A 13323-nucleotide genomic window follows, 5' to 3' on the forward strand; every position below is an offset into this window, starting at 1 on the left:
AAAATGCAGAGCACTAATTCCAAGTATGGGTCACCATACTTGGCCACATGTCACGTCACTTCACTTCATAAATATATATATATATATATATATATACTGTATATATGCTCTCTAAACATCTTAAACAATCTTTAATTGTGTCCATATTTTAAAATTTATGCATGTACATTTTTCTCCTCTCATCCTTTCTTCATTCCACAGAATGAACTTCCTTTCAATTCTCTCGTTCCTTTCTTCAATCTCTAACTTGAATTTCCTGACCGCAGTCTCATTTCTGTTTTCTAAAAAAGTAATTTATACATGTCAACTATAAAATAACCAGTGAATATCAATCTATTTAATGAATTTGGGTATGATTACTGAAGGTTAAAGGTCGGCCCACTTTATCTAACACATTCTGCCAAAGTGGACCAGCAATATTTAAACACCTTACAAGAAAACTAACAATGTTATTCTTTCCATTTTATTCCCTGTTTACTGTAGTAACAAACAAAGCAGAAACTATCCCAAAAAAAATATTTGTTTCCATTTAATGGGCACCCTTATAATTTAGAAATGGAAATCTTGTGTCAAAGAGTTTTCTACCTTTCATCATAAGGCAGTCCTCCTTTAAAGTGTGGCCACACCCACCAGTGTCATATTGCATCAACCAAAACTATTTTATCATTTAGAGAAATAGTGTCCCTTTAACACATATAATCAAACACACATATTTAACCACAAATTTAACAAAACCAAAAATATATAACCTATAGGTTATGAGTAAAATAAATCAAATCACATCTTAATACATGTGTGAAATTCCAAACAACTGATAGAACATGTTGTGTTGACATTAAATTTTATGAAATCTGAAAATCAGAAATTAAGAATTCAGAATATTGATCAAAAATTAAATCTACAATATATTAAAGATGTGACTATAACACAAGCAACAAAAAATAGGTTAAAAAAAATGAGAAGATCATTTAAAATGGTAAAACGTAAAAAGGTTTATATATTATAATTTAGAAATGGAAATCTTGTGTCAAAGAGTTTTCTACCTTTCATCATAAGGCAGTCCTCCTTTAAAGTGTGGCCACACCCACCAGTGTCATATTGCATCAACCAAAACTATTTTATCATTTAGAGAAATAATAAAATGTCCCTTTAATTAAGAACCATTATTATGCTATAAAAAAGTGTAAACCCATTGAGCACAATACAATCAAGCTTAAAGCCCACTTCACCTGAATTCACCTACCAGATATGGATGTCATGTCATAAAATATTTTTAATACGACTGCCTTTGTATTTAACGTGAGTTTAATAAACACATTGTAAGATACTAATTATAACACTTTCATTGTACAGAAAGAGCAAAGAACATTTACATTATCAAAGAAAAATTTCACTGACTTCAGTCTAGCCAGAGTTCAAGCACTCTCAAAAACTCCCGTTATAATCACTGAAGCTGTTTACACTGTGAAATGAATCTCTTACTTACATTCGTACGCACATCTGCACTCGTTGTTTCTGATGAGAGCAGAATTCAGTCAGCGAGCGCGGGCAGTGAACAAAACACCGGTGTTTCAGCGATGACTCATCTGAACGCCTCTAATTGGTCATTGCATTCATAAGCTCAAAATAATCGTGTGTGATTGGTTATAATGTGCAGTGCTGTAAAAACGCGTCTGTCTCTGGCTCAGCCCCAGCCAAAGCGCGAATGCAGATTTTAATTTAGCAGCTGCTGATGTGCCACACTGAACGTTCTAAACACACCGGTGTGATCGTGTCAAATATAAAAGAAATATTATTTGACTATTTTTTGTCTTTTTTTCTGCATCATGAATGATCTGTAGATTGTACACACACAAAAATCTTGTGTATTTTTTGCGTATTTCCCGTTCATTTCCGATGGCGGTCATTTTTGACCGCGAACAACACAAGCATGACTATTTTTTTTTGTGATTGGTTATAATGTGCAGTGCTGTAAAAACGTGTCTGTCTCTGGCTCAGCCCCAGCCAAAGCGCGAATGCAGATTTTAATTTAGCAGCTGCTGATGTGCCACACTGAACGTTCTAAAAACACCGGTGTGATCGTGTCAAATATAAAAGAAATATTATTTGACTATTTTTTGTCTTTTTTTCTGCATCATGAATGATCTGTAGATTGTACACACACAAAAATCTTGTGTATTTTTTGCGTATTTCCCGTTCATTTCCAATGGCGGTCATTTTTGACCGCGAACAACACAAGCATGACTATTTTTTTTACGAACATTCAGCTTTTTCGAATCTATTCCACATTTTTTTTTTCTATTTATTTATTTTTTTGTGGTCACATAGTGACTGCCATAAAAGTCATAGAGTTTCGTAACATTCCGATTAAGTAGTGATTTTTAACATTTCGAAACATTTTTTTTTTTCGTTCTAAATTGACCAAACAATACCAGAGGGTTAAGTTGGTCAGTAAAACATTGGAAAACTTTTCTTTGTACTTCTGTCAATCAAATAAACAAATTAACATATAACATATTTTTGATGTTATTGCATTTTACAAAATGCCCCAACTTTTCTGGAATTAGGGTTGTATGAAACTTACCACTGCTCTTGAAGACTGAGGATCTAGAGACATTGAAAGTCCAAGGGACATGTTGACCGCTTCAACTGGGACTTTGTTGAATAAAAAGAGTAAATATTTATTATCATAAATAATAAAACTAATATCCTATTTTACATGAAAGCCTCATACAAAAAAAACTAAGTACCAGTAATGGCCAGTGGCACGCAGTTTCCTCTGGTGACAGAACAGTCATAAATTTGTCCTCTTTGAGTTTGACTGTGTTGTATTAAAGGATCGCTCACAAGCAGACTATGGAAGAAGACAGAAAGAATATGAGAACATGTTAAAAAAAGAGAGATAAATCTGTGGCGTTCTTGGCTGGGTATGTGGTTTGAGTATGATGCAAAAAATGTGGACATCAAGTGTGGACATCAGCATGGTTTTGGATAGTGTTGCAAAATATTTTTCTATTACTGAAAATCACAGAAAGGGGAAATTAAAACTACTGGAAAAGGCAGGATTCAAAACGTTTGCTTTCTGATTAAACAGTATTAATGTTCAAAGAATATTTTTTAACTGGACCAGAACAGTCACAGTGGCTCTGTTTTCTTATGTTAATTTAGTAATTGACAAATGAAAATGTCTCGCTTAACCTACATTACAGTGACAACAGTAGCTACTTGTAAAGTAGAGATGTAATTGCTTTGCAGTACCTTCTGACTAAAAATGAAAAACAGAAACACAATTGCACAACTCAGATGTATAAAGTTTAGCTTAGAAATTCAAATGAAGGCCTTCTGTTATATACGTTATCTGAGTTTGTCATCTTAAATGATTTTACTTGAGTAATTCATTAATTTGTTATTAGGGCTTTTTATATTACTGGCTTTAATATCCACATCAGTCTTGGATTCAAATATTCTGTAGCTCTTAAAGTCAGCCGTGCATTTATTTTCAGCAGTCCAGCTATTTTGAGTGATCCGTGGTAAAGTTGAGTGAGCTCACCTTGCACCTTTCTGTATCACTTTATAGCCAAAGCCAGTGTTTTCATTGTTTGTGAAGGTCTTCCTTGTCACAGGATCAATGTTGAAGGCCGTTAATGAATGGCATACTATCATGTAAAAGAAAGTAAAATGACAAGTCTTTAAATTAATTATGAAACGAAGTACCTGATTAGACATGCTGTCTAATCAGCATCTTGATATGCCACACCTGTGAGGTGGATGGATTATCTCGGCAAAGGAGAAGTGCTCACTAACACAGATTTAGACAGATTTTGTAATAATGCTTATTTAACATTATCAAGCTATTAAAATTCATCAAGCAAAATATCACAGAATCCACAATCTGTTCATTTTACAGCAAGTATACAAGTGAAGAAAATACTTTTTGTTTCTGATTACTATCTTTATGGCATTAGGTCATTTCATAGCTTATGCCACATATTTAATTACACATAAAATGTAACTTACCATAAAACAAACACAAAGGCAACCAGAAATTCCGGTCCATTTCTGCATCAAGGTACAAACAGAGGTGGAGGGTGAACAAAAGAGACTGATACTCGTTGAGTCGCAAGTCTGAGTGAAGAATCTTAGGTGGGACTGAAAGAAAAATCAAATGGAAATAGAGTCACGCATGTGACTAAAGAGGAACTACCACAGAGGAAACAAGAGGTACCAACAAAACCTCTTTTTCCTCAGTCTTTCACCTCTCTCTCTCTCTCTTGGTCTTTTTAAAACAATTACTGTGACTAAAAATAAATGAGAAATAACTTTCAGCATTTCAGAAGTAATATTTTGAAATCAAAACCAACAGCAATGATTCTGATATAAAAGTAGGTGAAAAGGAAATGCCAAAATGTGAATGTAATAGTAAGTACACATTAACTAAAAAGCTGAGTTGTTTAAAAGAGTTTTTAAATGTATCATAACCTACAATTGTTTTATATTGTTTTGTCATAACCGCTGCTCCAGTCCCTGACTATCGGGTTGAAATGCTTGGTTTTGGTGCTACACTGCAAAAAAAATAAAAAATGGTAGGATTTACTTGGTAGGAAACAATTTCTGCAAATTCTGCATTGAATTAAATGTGAAACTTTGAAGTAGAAAAATTCAAATTATATTTTCTTGTAAAATATTCTCCAATCATCTTTATTTACAACTTAGAGGGGAAAAGTCATTTTTACAGCGTATTACCAAGATTGATGTAATACTAAGATGATTTTGCATAGAAAAAAGGCCTCTGACTCAAAGAGAAATGTTTTGAAAACCCCATAGCAATAAGTAATAAGTAACTAATAATAGCAACCAGTCAACACTGTATGGCAAGCCATTTTAACATTTAATATATAAAACATAGTATCTATTTTCATTCTTCTAGTACCTATTTTTTTTATCAATTCCATTAGGGACTAGTACTTATTTGTTGGCTAACTAGTGCTTATTCTTTAGGTACTAGCATCTTTATAAAGATACTAGCACTTATTTATTAGATACTATAGTTTGTGTTTATTAGATACTAGTACTTATTTCAGTAATGACCAGTAACTATTCTATTGTTACTGGTAAACCAGTTACATTTTTTGCCATTCACTTCTATGTGGATATATCATTCAAATATTAAATTGTGTCCAATATATATATATATATATATATATATATACAGTATATATATATATACAGTATATATAATGTAAATGTTTGCAACTTGTGCTTTATGAAAAAAAAAAACAGATTACACATTTCACCCCATAGCAATAAGTAATAAGTAATAAGTAACTAATAATAGCAACCAGTCAACACTGTATGGCAAGCCAATTTAACATTTAATATATAAAACATAGTATCTATTTTCATTCTTCTAGTACCTATTTTTTTTATCGATTCCATTAGGGACTAGTACTTATTTGTTGGCTAACTAGTGCTTATTCTTTAGGTACTAGCATCTTTATAAAGATACTAGCACTTATTTATTAGATACTATAGTTTGTGTTTATTAGATACTAGTACTTATTTCAGTAATGACCAGTAACTATTCTATTGTTACTGGTAAACCAGTTAAACTTTTTGCCATTCACTTCTATGTGGATATATCATTCAAATATTAAATTGTGTCCAATATATATATATATATATATATATATATACACACACACACACACACACATAACATTAAATAAGCACTAGAATCTATTTATTAGGTACTAGTAATAAATAAGAACTACTATTGTCACGACTGCTGCTACTGTGTTGGAGCGAGGAACGAGGAGCACGCAGGGGAATTACAATCAGAACAGTCTTTAATCATCCACAGGAACACACACGTAGCATAGGGGATAGACATTTAACACCGGGCAAAGGAACCAAGGCATAGAACATTCTTTAAATACATGACTAACGAGGGACTAAGCGAGAAACACCTGAAATCAATAAACACAATCAACATGGGAGAAACTGGGTCATGGGGAGCACATAGGGAGCAAAACACAAGACAGGAACACAGGGGCAGTCCAAAGACGAGACATTACTTCCCCCTCCCGGACGGCACATCCACGCGCCACATAACTTCCAACGGGGAGGGGGGGTGATTCAGGCCGAGTCTGGGAAAAAAAAAATGTAAGTTCAGGTTTGCATGAAGCTGGGTGACAGAATGCCCAGGAGACTACAGGCTGTCATTAAGGCTAAGGGTTGCCCAACTAAGTATTGATAGTTGTGTAAATACTGTCATACTAACAGCTGTCTAATTTTTGGTTGATTGTAACCCATAGCATACATAATCCATTTCTATCAAAGTTATCTAACATTATCAAGCTGAATTTTTTCTGACTCCGTTTAACTCTGAGTTCTTGTTATATTTTATTACCATTTTCTAAACTATAGCGAATAAACTGTGATAATGGGAGAAATGTTGAAGGTGTCTGAATAAATTTAGGTTTGACTGTATCTATTTGATAAATAAAGTTAACCAACTAACATTATACATACTCTTTTGGTTTCTGTACCCAATATTTAAAAAATTTACAAATGCAATAAAAATATCGGTATCGGTACTCGGTATCGGCAAGTACCAAAAATAAAAGTATCGGTATCGGGCGAGTACTGGAAAAAGTGGTATCGGTGCATCCCTACTGTGCATGTTATCTAGCTCTTGTACTGTGGAGTGGCCTGGAGTAGAGTACTTCATTGTAATCTTTTTTTATTTGAGGATGTCATACAGTCAAGCTGCTCCCACAACAGCTCGATAGGGTTCAGATCCGGAGACTCTGCTGGCCACTCCATTAATGTCAAATTTCCAGCTGACTGCTTATTCTCTAAATAGTGCTGGCATAGTTTTGAGGTGTGTTTTGGGTCATTATTATCCTGTTGTAGGATGAAACTGGCCTCGATCAAGTGCAGTCCACAGGGTATGGCATGCCGTTGGAAAATGTTAGATAGCTTTCCTTCTTCAAGGTCCCTTCCACTCTGTACAAATGTCCCATTTTACAACCTCCAAAGCACCCCATGACACTGCCTCCACCATGCTTGACTGGTGGTGTTAAGCACTGTTCTAGCATAGTTTCATTTGTTCTGCGTCTCACAAATGTTCTTCTGTTTGATCCAAAAACCTCAAACTTGGACTCATCTGTCCACAATACATTTTTCCAGTCTTCCATTGTCCAGTGTCTCTGCTCTTTTGCTGATCTTAATCTTTTCTTTTTATTGGCCAGCCTAAGATATGGCTTTTTCTTTGCAATTCTGCCATAAAGTCCAGCATCCCGGAGTCGCCTCTTCACTGTTGATGTTGACACTGGTCTTTAGCGGGTACTATTTAATTAAGTTGTCATTTGAGGACCTGTGATGCATCTTTAACTTAAACTACACACTCTCGTGTATTTGTCCTCTTGCACAGTTGTGCACCGGGGCCTCCCACTCCTTTTTCTGCTCTGGTTAGAACAGGTTTGCGCTGTTCTATGAAGGTAGTAGTTCACAGCATGGTAAGATATTTTAAGTTTCCTCACAGTTTCTTGCATTGAATACCATTTCATTTCTAAGCACTTCAATAGACTGGCATGTTTTCAAAGAAAGTTCTTTCTTTCTGGCCATTTTGAGCCTATATACAAATCTACAGTTCCTGATGCTCCAGATACTAAACTACCCTAAAGAAGGCCACCTTTATTTCTCCCTTAATCAGTACAACAGATTTCAGCTGTGCTAGCATAATTTCAAAAAGGGTTTCAAATCATCAATTAGCCATTTAAAATTATTAACTTGGATTAGCAAAAATAACATGAGATAGCAACAGCGGACTGATGGTTGCTGATAATGGGCCTCTGTGTGACAATGTAGATCTGGTGAAAATGTGATGTTTTTGAAAAGGAAAATAAATAAATTTTCCTTTGGAAAACAAGTAAATTTCCAAGTAATCCCAAACTTTTGAATGGTAGTGTATGTATGTATGTATGTATGTACACACACACACTATTAACTTTTACCACAACAAGAATAGCAATGTACAGTGAGAGAATTGTACGATTTACTAGTCATTACCTTTATAAATGACTGCAACTGCATTTAAAAAATATTTTGAAAAATATTCAACACCCAACAGCGCAGACTGATCCGAGTATAACATCTGCTGTGCGGGAGCAATTCGGGTGCATTTAAAATCTCATGCGCTGATGTCATAAGCTAATCGGCAGCGTAGCGCCACTTGAAGTAGAAAACACCTACTCACTTCTACCAAAGAATGGTTAAAGATAAACAAAGTTAATGTTTTGGAATGACTGAGTCAAAATGTGGAAGGACCTGAAGCAAGCAGTTCATAGGAGGAAACCCACCAACATCACAGAGTTTACAAGAAACGTTACTTGCAGTTATTGCTGCAAAATGGGGTCACACCAGATACTGAAAACAAAGATTCACATACTTTTTCCACTCACAAATATTTAACACCGGATCATTTTTCTCAATAAATAAATGACAAAGTACATATTTTTGTCTTCTTTGTTTGATTGGATTCTCTTTGTCTACTTTAAGGATTTGTGTGAAAATCTAATTCTGTTTTGGGTCATATTTATGCAGAAATATAGAAAATTCTAAAGGGAAAAAAGGGAAGAGAGTATGTAGTCTGAAAAAAAAAAGAATAAAATAGAGATCAAATGAACACAAGTAACAAACTGTAAAACAATAGATTGCAGTTCTGCAGTAGATTACAGGACTGTTCAATTAAACAGAGCGTGGCTTTGAGAGCTCTTCATACATTCATTAGACTTGACATGAAATCTCACTAAATTACCTGAACAGACGGTGCAGTTTGTTGAGAATCAGAGGAAAAGAAAACATATTTGCTCTGGTCATAATCCAGAGATGCTGAACTGACCAGATGAAAAACAGCTGCTCTGAGTCCAGTCTAAGAGAGACACAGATTATGACATTACAAAATGATGACAAAAATATGAATATATGGTCTGTTTTGTGATATAAATCTGCTTTTAAGTCAGAGACCTGCTCAATCCATCCAGAGCTCACATTGCCAGTTATATTATAGAGCATCCTTTCTTTCTTTATGAGAGTGACGTCACAGCTGAACTCGGCACACACCGCCACAGAGCAGTTCTGACACAAATACACACACACACACGCACACACACACACACACATCCAGAGAGTTTCATTAATGTTTGTTTAACATATACACTGTGCTTTAAATTATTATGCAAGTGACATATCAGACATATCAGATCTTTCTGAAGATGAAAAGCATGAAACAGTGCAACGTCTTACAAAAGACATGAAAGTAAAAAAATTAAAACGTACTATAGATTATCAAAGTGTCAAAAGATTAGTGAGAGATTAATTGTATTAAAACAGCAGCTATAAAAATGCAAAAAAAAAAGTAAATATTTTGGAATACAGTGAATTATTAAATAAAAGAGGAAATCAAATGCGGTAAAAATAAAAACAAAACTCAAAAAGTGTCCTCACCACTGTACGTTGACTTTTAATAATGTCCATAAAATTGGTGATAACAGGCTTTTTCATGTTCTCCCGCTTACAGCCAGAAATCTTTAAAATTAATAAATAAACAGATAAGAGCGCCACAGTTTTCAACATGGGTTACATTTTTCTTGATGACATCATCAAACTAGCTTCTGAACAAATAATGGGTAACGGATGGGATACTGTTACTTTCCCCATATTATACAGAAAATATTGAATTAAAAGAATCAGTGTATGGCTTGTAATATAAGAAATTAATTCACACACTTGCAGACTTGAATTAGTCCAGATATCAGCATCACCAACTTTCACTGGTACTTTGATGAAAACCTTGAAAGTTAATTCTCTGAGGTCATTTTCAATCTGAAAGGATACAAATAAGGAAGGGTTATGTACAGTATAGACATTTTGCCATGGAGTGTGTTCTTCTGTTATAGATCTTAAGAATGAAGTAAAACCTTTTTACTCAGGGTTATTAACATTATTGAAAACTAAAACTAGAACCATTAAAAAAATCAATACTTGAATGAATGAATGAATGATGCATTTATATAGCGCTTTTACTGTGCATTGTTGTACACCCAAAGCGCTTTACAATCATGTGGGGGTGGGGGGGTTTATATACTTGATATAAAATGAACAATAACAGCAATAAAATAAAATATAAACCTTGTATTTTATTTTAGGTAGTTGCCAAGGCAACATTTCTCGTTTTCATTGAAAGTACGAAAATAACTAGAACTACAATTTTATAAAAATCTAAATAGACATATTTATATATTAAAAGCTAATAAACAAGACACAACCAATTCACTAAAATATTAACTAAAATTAAAATGAGAACAAAAAGCATCAAATGTAATTAAAAAAAATAAAATTCAAAATGTTAACAAAAACTATAACGGTATATCAATGATATTAAAATATAGTTGTAAATAAAGCGGATTATTTTACAAGAAAATACTATTTCAGCTTTTCTACTTCAAAATTTCACGTTAAATTCAATGTTCAATTGTTTGTGGAATTTACTAGCAGTTTTTGAGGGAAAATTGTTTCTGTGCCAAATTATTTTTCAGTGTACTTACAGATATAGAATCTGAACTAATACCTTTATTATCTGGTGGACTGGTTTCATAAGATCCTTTTTCCCTGAAGTAAAATTAATGTGGATGGTGGAATTTTCATGCCTGTCATTAAAAATTAAGAAAGACAATTACAATATTACAATATAGGATGAAAAAAAATATGTGGTATTGTTTACTATTTATACGGAAACATGGAGCAGAGCACTAACCTTATCAAGGCAATAGAGATGGCATATTTGACACCAATGGTCTTTTCTTTGAATAATTCACTGTCACTAGAATGTTTGTCATTTCCACTGTGAGAAATGGAGGTTTTGTTTATTAGCAGACTTTATCAGTTAAAAATTATTGATAAAATTATGATGTGAGCAGCCAGAGCTCATGGTCAAAAGCTGTTTTGCATTTTGACTTCATTCAAACAACTTCAAGCACACCACAGTCACACAAAGATGATGTCATACCTTGTGACCGCAGCATTAAACGTCACATTTTGGCCCAGTGTACTTTCTTTATTAATACTGTATGTAATCTCAAACACAACCTAGAATTTGGATAAAAATGCCAGAATAAGAAAAATAAGACTGAATGTTGGACTTGTTAAAAGATGGTCATTTGTCAGCAGAACATGAAATTTAAGTTGCTCTGGATAAGAGTGTCTGTTAACAGCTTTGAGTTTAAAAACAGTCAGTAAATGAGTGTGTATGTGCACATAAGTGGGGCTGCACGATTAATCATATTTTAATCTTGATTTCTCTTGATTAATTAACCATAATTGTTGCGAAACTGGCCTGGTTATTTATCATAAAACCATTTATTTTTTATTTTTTGTTACATTTTATATTTACATTGTCTTGTATTAGTAACAAGCCTCCACTAGCTTTCATGGTTGCCAGATGTCAAGAGTTTAAAGGTCGCTTGTACTATTTTCTGCAACTAAATCTGTGAACAAACCTTCTCAGTGACAAACTGTAATAAATCCAAACATCAATCTCTACTATATTGTTTGCGATTGTGGTTGCTGAATAAATGCACACATGCAACGACTGTGCTACAATAAAATGTAAAAAAAAAAAAAAAAGTTAAATGTTAATAACAGAAAAGAAAATGTTAAAATGCTTTTAGAAATTTGGAATTTCTGTGTTTTATATGCAAGCTTTCCATAAAAGGGGGTAACACTTTAGTTTAGGGACCAATTCTCACTATAAACTAGTGTATTGCTAGCATGTTGGCTGTTTATTAGTACTTATAAAGCACATATTACTGCATGACCATATTTTAGATCCCTTAAGCCTACAATTCAAAGAAAAAAAAGCCAGAATTGTGAGATGTTAACTCAGAATTCCGAGAAAAAAAGTCAAAATTGCAACATGTAAACTCAAAATTTCAAGAAAAAGGTCAGAATTGCGAGATTTTAACTTGGAATTTAGAGAGAAAAAAAAATTTGAATTGCAAGATGTAAAATCAATATTCTGAGAAAAAGTCTGATATATAAAAAAGTCTGAGATATAAACACAATTGTGAGGAAAAAGTCAGAATTGTGAGATAAAAAGTCACATTTACCTTTTATATTTTTTATTCCATGGCTGAAACAAGCTTCCGTAGTTTTGAGAGAAGCTTCTTAATGTTTTACCAGTTTGTATTTAGACAGTGTGTTAATGTATATGATGAATATAATGAATCAGGAGAGCAGACTTGGATAAAATAAACCCTGTGTATGAGCTGACATTCTCTTGATTTGTGCTTACATGAACATGCAATCATTCTGATGAAATGTAAAAAGAAATTTCTTAATTAATTGCAATTCTAATTTTTGAGCAAAAGAATCATTGATTTTCAGTATTAAAGGGGTCATATGATGCAATTTCAAGTTTTCCTTTGTCTTTGGAGTGTTACAAGCTGTTCGTGAATAGATAAGATCCCTAAAGTTGCAAAGACTAAAGTCTCAAATCCAAAGAGATATTCTTTATAAAAGTTTAGACTGGTCCACGCCCTCCTAAAACGCCTCGTTTAAACACGCCCCCACATGTCTACGTCACTGTGTGGGAAGATTTGCATAACACCACCCAAATGTTCACGCAAAGAAAGAAGGCGTAACTTTATTGTTGTTGCCACCGCCGCCGCCATGTTGTGAAGACACTGTGTGTTTCGTTGCGAAAGCGAAAATACTTTGGTTGGCCTTCCAAAAGAGGACACGACTAGAAATCAGTGGTTAAGTTGTATTTACAACACTGTTCCAGAACAGTTCAAGCCAAATATTCAGATGTGTGCAACGCATTTTTTAGCAACATCATATGACCCCTTTAACATTATTGTGCAGCCCTACACACAAGCAAACGTTCGGTTAGTGTCACGGGTGTGGTTGTTGACCTGAGAGTTGTCCTTGAGGATGGGTTTACTGATGTAGCAGGTGGTTTCTCCTAGTTTAACCCCTTGCACACCATCCAGAGACAGACACTCCACCCTGCCCTGTTCATGCAGAACGTTCATAATATATTTCAACACACATTTTGTTGCAACTTCAGTGTTCAATAGTCAATTTGCTTTAGAAATATCATTGTCATAATTTTTAACTGTTAGTTTCAGCATTTGTACCTTTGTGTCTGGCTTTACCTGTTTAGATGTGATTCTCCTGTAGGAAAGTCCAAAGGCGTAGTTGAGGGTGAAGAGTGTGTTGTATGAGTTTTCTCCTCTGTTCTCTACAAACACTGTCACA

The 13323-nt window shown here is 34.0% G+C and overlaps 1 protein-coding gene across 1 annotated transcript in view; it reads right to left on the reverse strand.

The window, feature by feature from the left end:
- The window catches only part of LOC107660450 (integrin alpha-M-like), a 26063-nt gene extending 21942 nt beyond the window's left edge, over positions 1–4121 (reverse strand). Inside the window, exons 1-4 of the mRNA XM_016449754.1 lie at positions 4018–4121; positions 3551–3656; positions 2751–2854; positions 2585–2655 (exon numbers count right to left, since the gene is read on the reverse strand). Coding sequence (XP_016305240.1) covers positions 2585–2655; positions 2751–2854; positions 3551–3656; positions 4018–4057 — 321 coding nt within the window. The 5' untranslated portion in view covers positions 4058–4121. The remainder of the gene's footprint in view (positions 1–2584; positions 2656–2750; positions 2855–3550; positions 3657–4017) is intronic.
- Between the last annotated feature and the right edge of the window lie 9202 nt (positions 4122–13323).

Source organism: Sinocyclocheilus anshuiensis, unplaced genomic scaffold, assembly GCF_001515605.1.
Source record: "Sinocyclocheilus anshuiensis isolate Anshui unplaced genomic scaffold, SAMN03320099.WGS_v1.1 scaffold2031, whole genome shotgun sequence".
NCBI lineage: Eukaryota > Metazoa > Chordata > Actinopteri > Cypriniformes > Cyprinidae > Sinocyclocheilus > Sinocyclocheilus anshuiensis.